This window comes from Vipera berus (genome assembly GCF_964194415.1).
Source record: "Vipera berus genome assembly, chromosome: 1".
Taxonomy (NCBI): domain Eukaryota; kingdom Metazoa; phylum Chordata; class Lepidosauria; order Squamata; family Viperidae; genus Vipera; species Vipera berus.
In genome coordinates, this window is record NC_138202.1 from 52,344,257 (window position 1) to 52,353,958 (window position 9,702).

General features: G+C 40.1%; 1 protein-coding gene across 1 annotated transcript in view; it reads right to left on the bottom strand.

Moving 5' to 3' along the window:
* TTLL5 (tubulin tyrosine ligase like 5) overlaps positions 1 to 9,702 on the bottom strand; it is a 145,993-nt gene that overhangs the window by 95,653 nt on the left and 40,638 nt on the right. The window contains exons 13-14 of the mRNA XM_081343313.1: positions 4,952 to 5,033; positions 860 to 921 (exon numbers count right to left, since the gene is read on the bottom strand). Of these exons, the coding sequence (XP_081199439.1) occupies positions 860 to 921; positions 4,952 to 5,033 (144 nt within the window). The remainder of the gene's footprint in view (positions 1 to 859; positions 922 to 4,951; positions 5,034 to 9,702) is intronic.

The window sequence follows — 9,702 nt, forward strand, 5'->3', positions numbered from 1 at the left end:
GACCAAATGTGACTGACATGGAAATGTATATGTATATAGTTTTGAGGGACTGATATTTCTGAAGCTTGGATGCAGTGACAGCTCTAAAATATAATTTTATTTTATTGATATATGGTTCCCATTTTATAGGCATTTTAACAGCAATCATGGCAGATTACATTTTCTAATGTTAGACATTACTGCAATTTGTGATACCATCAACGGTTCAAAATCCAGAAAAAAACAACAGACCTGCCATGTGCAGGAAAATGCTAGGAGGAAGAAGACTGCAGAATGACCCCAGCTGCCACATTTCCAAAACATTATGCAAAGGTCAATCTTAAATATATACAGACACACAGGGATATCACACCATTTATTCAATGCTTTTTCCATGCTACAGTACTTAGTGCTGTCATACTTTGCACAAATACCGTATGTGCCTGTCACTAATTATTTTATTTAACTTTTCAGAATGATTCCCAATACTACTACAAAGCATTTGCCAGATTCACACAACAAATTTTAACATGGCCTCTCCAGCACTTTGTCTTAAAGTTTGGAAGGAAAACTATAAAGTAACTACTTTGTTCTTGCTATGCATTAAATAAAATTGATGTTGGTAGGAAAGATCAGTTTAGCCCCAAACATATTCCCCCCTGTTGGGTCTATAATGAAACTCTAAGTACCTTAATGGGGCTAAGGTACTTACATAACACAATAGTTAAATATGTGAAAAAAGAGCTAATATTACATATATGGAACATAATATAGAACATTAATTAGTTCAAACCAGCTCTGAACTATACAATATATTGACTTTTAACACACTGTCACCCAAAGCAATATAATATTAAACAAGAATTGATATAACACTCACCTACAAGTGTGAACATATCTGAAAGCATGCTAGCTTTAATTTTCAGATCCAAAGGAGCATCACTAACAGTATAGAATAAGAGGATAAATAAGATCAACTGATTAATCACTTTAATCTACATCTTTGAGGAAAATTTAATCAATATGCACAAGTCCTATCATTCTAAGCATGGAAAGTCCCATTCCTGGAACTGCCAAATCAGCATTGCTGACAGAAGAAACAGAATTGGAGATTTTGCATATATTTAAGCAAATAACATGACTTAATAATACACTCATAATTTTATGAAAATCCTTCTGCCTTACCCTTCTGGGCATAGGTTAAAGAAATCTTAGATTTCCCTTTATCTAATGTTCTACTCGATTGAAAAATCAGCATTTCCAGACTGGAAATATTTCTTACAATATCTGTGATAGAGCAAGAGTGCTCTCTGAAGAATTTGAGGTTTTCTGTGAGATTCTCCAAGATCCAGGGTATTTTTTTAATGTTTGGGATCTTTCCAGTTTCATTCACTTATTCTTGAATATTGAGATAACCAAAACCAGATTCATCATTAAAAAAACCTATAGATGAAAATTCTCAGGGGTTGTTCCTCTGTCCTAGTCCTATTAGATCTCTCAGCGGCTTTCGATACCATCGACCATGGTATCCTACTGCGGCGTCTCAGGGGGTTGGGAGTGGGAGGCACTGTTTTGCAGTGGTTCTCCTCCTATCTCCTGGGCCGCTCGCAGTCGGTGTTGACGGGAGGGCAGAGGTCCGCCCCGAGGCCTCTCGTTTGTGGAGTTCCTCAGGGGTCGGTTCTCTCTCCCCTCCTGTTCAACATCTATATGAAGCCGCTGGGCGAGATCATTCGTGGTTTCGGGGTGGGGTATCAACAGCATGCTGATGATATCCAACTTTTTTTCTCCACCCCGAACCAACCCAGCGATGCCCTCGCCGTGATGTCCCGTTGCCTGGAAGCGGTCCGGGTCTGGATGGGGAGAAACAGGCTTCGTCTCAATCCTGCCAAGACTGAGTGGCTGTGCATACCGGCATCTCGGATCAACCAGACTATTCCATCTTTAATGATGGGGGGTGAGGTGTTACCCCCCCATTGATAGGGCTCGCAACTTGGGCGTCCTCCTGGATTCACGGCTCAATTTTGAAGATCACATAGGAGCCGTGACCAGGGGGGCTTTTGCCCAGGTTCGCCTGGTGCGCCAGTTGCGACCCTATCTGGACCGAGATGCCCTACGCACAGTCACTCATGCGCTCGTGACCTCCCGTTTAGACTACTGCAACGCTCTCTACATGGGGCTGCCCTTGAGGACCACTCGGAGGCTTCAACTGGTGCAGAATGCGGCCGCGCGAGTTGTGATGGGGGTTTCCTGATACTCCCATGTAACACCTCTACTCCGCGAGCTGCATTGGCTTCCAGTTGCCCTTCGGGTGAGATTCAAGGTGCTGGTGATGACCTATAAAGCCCTAAATGGCTTGGGTCCAGGTTATCTGAGGGGACACCTGCTGCCGGCATCAAGCTCCCTTCGTCCTGTGCGCTCCCACAGGGAGGGCCTTCTCAGGGTACCGCCGGTTAAGGAATGCCGGCGGGTTACTCCCAGGGGAAGGGCGTTCTCTGTGGGTGTGCCGGCCCTTTGGAACCAACTCCCCATGGAACCTAGGACTGCCCCCGACCTTCGCTCATTTCGCCGGGACCTGAAAACTTGGCTCTTCGAGCTGTCTGGCCCAGGCTGAGGGGTTTTAATTTTAGTTTAGTTTAAATATTGGGGACTTGATTTAATTAATTTTAATCTGATTTTAATTTTTGTATCTCTGTTTTTAACTCTCCCTGTAAACCGCCCTGAGTCCTACGGGAATAGGGTGGTATATAAATTTAATAAAATAAAAAATAAAATAAATAAATAATTACTTTTAAATAAAATGGCACTGAAGGTCTTGTTATTTTATCCCTTCAACATATTTTTGTGAAAGTGAATTTTCAATACTTACTACAAGCAGAACCAAATATTGAAATGGGGTGAATATTACACTAATACTAAGACTTCTTTTCTAAAATCAATATTCATAATATTGAAAAATGAAGGAGAATATTTGTAGCTCAGGGTTGAAATGAGGGGTTCTTGGTGCTCTCTGAGCTTGCTTGTTTTCTTACAGACATTTCATTACCCTAAGTAACATTATCAGTACTACCATGTTTCCCCGAAAATAAAAACTAACCCAAAAATAAACCCTAGCTTGATTTTTACATGTGCGCCTAATATAAAACCTACCCCTAGTAAGAGTAATAAGTAATAAGCCCTAGTTAAGAGCCTGCGCAGCTGGCCACCCGCTCATTCCGTATGGTTGTTCACGGTGCCGCCATGAGGTTAGGCAGGTGGGGAAGGGGATGAACCTGCCCCACACACCCTTACCTCAGGGCCCCCACAGCCAAGCCTCCCACTCCCTGCCTTGCCTTGTGGCAGTGGCACGAACAGCCCTGTCCAGCAGGAGCCCACATGGCTGATACCAGCCCATTTCTTCAGCAACTAGCCACTGCAAGCGTCACCCCCAGCCTCCATTTTGCCGGCAGAGGTGTTCAAGAGAGGCCTCTGCAGCCGAGAACAGAGCCCTGGGTGGGCTTCAGAGGCCTTTCCTACTTTACTACGCTGATTCCATGTGGCAGTAGCAGTGAGTTTGCGATTTCTGAGATATTCTTGATGTATGGCAGTGTAATTCTTTTTAGGGTTTGTGTTGGTTGTGCTGTATTGGGTCGAGTGGTAAAGCAACCCAGAACAGCACAAAAAGGAAATGGAGCATCTATATAACACATTCCAATAAAATGGATACCCATGCAACTTCATCAAAAAGTCCTTGACCACTCAACCCAAGGTCAACTTCAGATCAACAATCAAGTAAGCAATACCCCAAACAAGAAACTGCCAAACAGCCATTAGTAAACAGCCCAACCAAAGAATCCCTAAGACCGCCCCCACCCACCCAGACAGGCAAGATACCAGAATATAAACTGACAGCCAACAGCACTCCTTACTAGCACTGATGACATCACCTAGTTAAGGTAATGAAATGTCTGCAAGAAAACAAGAAATCTCAGGGAGCACCAAGGACCCCTCAAGGTCACGGATCCGATTGAGAGTTATCTTATAAACCTCCATTCACAAAGAACTTAAACATTAATTATCTCAGATAAAAGACTTTATTGAACGCTGTCTTTTCCTTTTTAGGAAAAAAGAAGCTTTTCACTTTCCTAAGTTAATGAAATAGAAAAAGAAATGACATTTAGGACCAATTTATGACAGAATACTATTTGGCATAGTGAATCCAATCTCTTTCCTCCTTTGAAAAATCCTTTTTTGCTTCGTCATTTGAATGAAACAAAACTCAGTATTTGTTTATTCAACCTGAGATAGTAGGACAATAATCTTATCCACCACCCCCCGCCCACAATCTACAGTGGGTTATTGAGAAAGGGCCAAAGTAATATGAACACTGTAGTTATCCTTAAACATCGACCTCTACCTACCCAATTATTTCTGCTCAATCCTGTCTCTTACCATTTTAGCTAAAAGGAGATATGGCAGGTAATAGAAGTGTACACAACACTTTGAATTTGAAGCAGCTGTTTCACATCAAAACATATTCTCCCAGACATGCTAGTAGTATTCAGAGGAAAAAAGAACAGCCCCGTTTCAAACTAAGAATGCTTCTGATAAGGTCAGAACAACCATTTCAACCTCAATCCAGGGCATTTTAAATTCAGAAAATTTTGTACATCTCTAATAGGTAATATCTTCTTGTGACCTGGTAGTTCAAAGACCAAAAACAAAATTTAAAAACATTCCTCCTTGCATACATAAGCCTCTTTCTATATCTGATGCATAAAGCAAGAGAGTGAGTGTTACAGGGTAAATTATATTCATAAATTATATCCATCAACTTGAGAAATAAAAAAATCAATGATATAGTCAATTTGCAAACTTCTTCCCTTCATCCAAACTAAGATCCACTTAAAAACATCAAGAATATTTTCTGCCCCCAAAGGAAACAAATTCAGAAGAAAATTACTTAGTGGCAATCATTTCTTAACAGTTCCCTTACCAGGCCAGGGAAGGGGACAGATTCACCTCCAGCAGCCAAGGCTTGAGAGTAGAATCAATGAGAACATCAAAACCATAAAGCTCTGAAACAAAGCACAAAATATATCAGATGATAGCATAGCGGCATTTCTAAACAAGGCTAAAACATGGATTTATATGATCGGTTTACCCTATGAACAATGTGACACGGTTTGCTAAGTTTCAAGAGTTGCCACTATTATTACTTCAGTTCTAATTGGATTTCTAATTTGTCTCATGGTCTGAAGTCAAGGCCCTGATAAGTATTTTTCTTACCTCTTTGTGTATCATTAATGCTGTTTTTAAAACTTTACTTATGATACTGGCACTGGTTTACATTTAGGTGATATTTCTGTACGTAAGCGTATATATACATTTGCTCCAAAAAGTCATCTTACTTTACTCTAATTGTTTTTGTGTTTTACAAGTGCCCCTGCTGTACATGAATACGCAGTACATTTGTCCTGTTTCCATGACAGATATAAGACCCAATTTTCTCACTAAACATATTTAAACAAATTATACTAGAAACTTCACTAAACACAGTTAAGAAATCTCCCAAAACTTTACATCAAAATATTTTCTAGAGGAAAAATAATAAAATTAAAGATTCTTTTTTTTCAAAAGTAAATAAATATTTGAAAGTGTATATTTTTTCAACAGGAATACCCAGGTCACTCAAACTTTATTCAAAAGAAAACAGCCATTAGATTTTACTTCTTAGACAATCTTGGCAGCTGTTGCTATGGATTAAAAGACATCATTCCAATCAAGTGGGAAAAATGAAGTAATCAGACCACACAAACAAAATTTATGTCTGTATTACCAAGCCACCACATGTCAGAAATGACTACTTTGCAGTGCACACCCGGTCAAAATGAAAGTTGAATCTAAGCTATATGCATACTATCAAGTGAAAACTAGGGAGAATTCTCAGTAAAAGATTAAGTAGCAAGACTAAATAGAAAAAAAAGAAAACAAAAACTGTCCCTAAGCAAGGAAAAAGGAAATACAAAAATTAAGCTTTGTGATGTGATTTAGTCAGTTCATCACACAGTTGTTTCAATCTTTAAATTATTGGTTTTTAACAACAGTTTTTTTGGGGTAAGGAAATAGACCAAAAGTGATGTCTCCAGTAGTGGGATTCAAATATGTGAACAACCGGTTCTCTGTGTGGATGCCACTTCCGGAAGTCCATTCTGGGCCTGGGCAACAAAAAATTAGCTACTGGTTCTGCCTAAGTGATGCGAACCTGCTGAATCCTACCACTGGATGTCTCCACTATAAGTGTGGAGTTAAGGGAGAGAATGAGAGCAGAAAAGTTCCTGGAGGTAATTCACTATCTTTCCCAGCCTTACAATCTCTCTCTCTCCCTCCACACCCAACCCTAACCTAAAAATTGTTTTTAATCATTTTGCCACCAATGTAGTACAACTATGGCAAGGGTTTCCTATTCCCATTACAAACTGAACATAGGGGCACCTCCTCTATTGCTTCTTATCAGAGATAGATTTCATAATGTCTAGTCTTCCACTATCCCTCCTTTGCAATAGGATCAGAAAAACAGATTGCTTTAAGAAGGACAGTTATCTGAGATGGGTCTATCCTATGACAATTCACTGTGGCCAACTCGCCATGGCCAGCTCACCACAGCCAACTAGCCACAGTCAACTTTCCATGGCCATCTTACTGCGGCCAATTGTCCATGGGACAACTCAATACGGCCAACTAGCAACAGGACAACTTGCTGCAGGACAAGAGTTACACCAATATCAAAGAAATGGTGGAATAGAATCATTGTAGAAGGGATGCAAAAATAGTGACAAAATGAAATGTGAATGACAACAATTAAAATATTTTTATTTATTTTAAATAAATTGAATTGTTAAATTACTCTATAGCAAGTTGTCCCACAGTGAATTGGTCATGGCAAATTGTTCCATGTCGAGTTGGCTGTGGTGAGTTTACCATGGCAAGTTGCCCATGGCAAGTTATCCTGCAATGAGTTGGCCATGGTGAGTTGACTGTGACAAGTTGGCCACAGCGAGTTTGCCCATTCTGAGCTGGGAAACAAGCTATACTAAGTTTGCAGCTCATAGTGCAAATTGTGCAGAGAATATTGTACAAAATGAAGAATCTCTTAGTTTTCCAAATGTCTATTTCATCTTTATAGCATTTTGTCAGTTTAATGTAAGTTAAGAAATTAGTAAAAGACAGCTCCTTCTCCCAGATCTTTATATCCAGAAATACTTAATGAAAGTTTCTTTCTCAATAGCAAGATAGCTAGATATTTTGGTTAGCTGTAGTAATCTCATATATATAAAAGCAGAGTAAGAGAAATAAGTATCAAGTTTTCACGATATTTGTATAGCAATACTAAACACCAAACTTGAGAATATTCAGAGAAGGAAAGCATAACCTCATAACTTTCATTATTTTAAATGGACTTAATCTAAGTGCTAACACCAAATATTAAGTAAAAAGACTAAAAGCAATATGATACAAATTGATCCTTCAGTCACATTTTTTATAAATGCGAAATCAGGATGGAGAAAAAGTATATAGAAAAAATGGGTTCCGATTAAACCTCCCAAAGTTCTCAGTGGCAACTTTCGCTTATCTTTCAAAAACATTTTAACATTCTATTCTACTAGAAACAAGAGCCATACTATAAACTGGGAGTTCACAACTTTGGGGGGGGGGGGGTTAAGTGCACATCTGGAATTTTGAAAGTATATTATTTTATTTTCATAAAATGAGAGATCTGATACGAATCACTAAGGAAAAAAATCCAATTATCAGAGCTAGATTGGTAGAATATTATTTCCAACATCATTTCTAGTCTCACAGGATACTCTCCACTAATTCATCTTATTGTTGTTGTCGTTTTTCTGAGACGATAAGATACATTTGAAGGGGGAGCTTTAGATCCCTGCCATTTTAAATTCTAAAAATGTTTTGGAGATCTAAGCCAGGCACAGAGGCATTGTTTGAAGTATCAATTAAATTTTAATTTACAAGATACTCACAATACAGTCTTCATCATTGACTTCCGGTGGCGGCGCGGCGCCGGAGACAGCCCTTTCGGGCTGCCCGCGGCTCAGCTGTGTTATTTCCACCCGAAACAGCGCCGATCAGCTGTTCGGGTGGATTTGAAGCCCCCTCCTCGGGAGAAGAGGAGGGGGTGAGCCCCCAGGTAGGGGTTGAGTTCTCCGGGGCCGCCTGAGCTTAAAGCTTGGGCGGCTGAAGGATCGAACTCCCCCGTAGCCTGGGTTGCTCCCAGCTGGTCAGCGCCTCTGCTCCGTGATTTCTGGAGCGGAGCCAGGCGTTTGCGACCACCCCTGCCAGAAGGAAAGACTATGGAATAAAAGGAGCAGGCAGAGCGGTACAGGAGGAAAAGGTGAAGAGGACTTTTATTGCTGCTTTCTAGCTTAATGGATTTTATAAATTTAAAAGTGAAAGTGCGTAGTAAGTGAAAGTAAAGATGGCGGCTAAACCTCCTCCAAAAGCTCTTTGGAGTGCTGGAACTTCTCCGGTGCAACAGTCATCATTGCAAGCGTTGCTTCTTCCTGATGTATTGACACCGAAGGATTTACAAGATGCTCTTGGAAAATATGCCCAGGTAATTCTGGAAGCAATGGGTGATAAATTTGCAAAGATGGAGAAGTTGGAGAAACTGGAGGAGAGAATAGAAGAGAGGATGGAAGAGAAGTTCAGAGTGATGAAGGTAGACATTTTGTCTTCAGTGTATAGAGTGGCTGAATGTGTGGAAGATTTGGATGAAAAAGTGGAAGATTTGACTCAAAAAAATGCCATATTAGAAGCAAAAGTACTGGAAAATGAAGATTTAAGAGACAAAATGGACAAAGAATTGAGTCTTGCTCAATATTACCAGATGCAGTATGCTGTTAGAATCAGAGGTTTAAAAGAGAATATTAAGGAAGATCTAAAGCAGCTGATTTCTGAGGCTCTGGAAGTAGTATTGAGTCAGCCAGCATCTGAAATAAAGGGAGGCATGGATAAAGTGTTTCGTGTGAATTCATGGATTGCCAGACAGAGAAAGCTACCTAGAGATGTGGTGGTTTATTTTGTAAAGAGGGAAATTAGAGACGAAGTTATTCAAGCTGCTTATGGTACTAAAGTCGTGATTGCTGATCAAGAAGTTTTGGTTCTAAAAGAAATTCCTCCAAAGATTTTAAGGAGAAGGAAGGATTTTACATTTTTAGTGCAAGAGCTCAAGCAACGAGATATAAGGTTCAGATGGGAGATTCCAGTTGGGTTGATGGTGATGTATGAAGGTAAAAGGTACCGTTTGACCACTGTGATGCAGGCGCGTGATTTTTACAATAACGTTTTAAAAGCAACCCCACTATCACTTCTGGAAGCTGCAAAGGGATCTGGAGAAGGAGAACACCAAGAGGCTGAAGATGGACAGACAGAGGAGAATGGTGCTGGAGGAGATCAAGCTACAACTTCTTTGGATGATTCTACAGAGCAGAGGGTGACGTGTGCTGCTTTAAAACGATAAAAAAAAAATAAAAGAACAAGATCAGCAGAAGTCTATGGAATTTCCAAAATGTACTTACAGCCAAGTAGTGGGAGGAGCACGGCCTAAAAAAGATAGTCCTGTTTAAGCAGTGCTCCAAGAGCTTTGGGATGATATGCATGGCAACTAAATTTTTAACTTGGAACGTTAATGGACTAAATTCACCACAGAAGAGGAAGAAAGTTTTT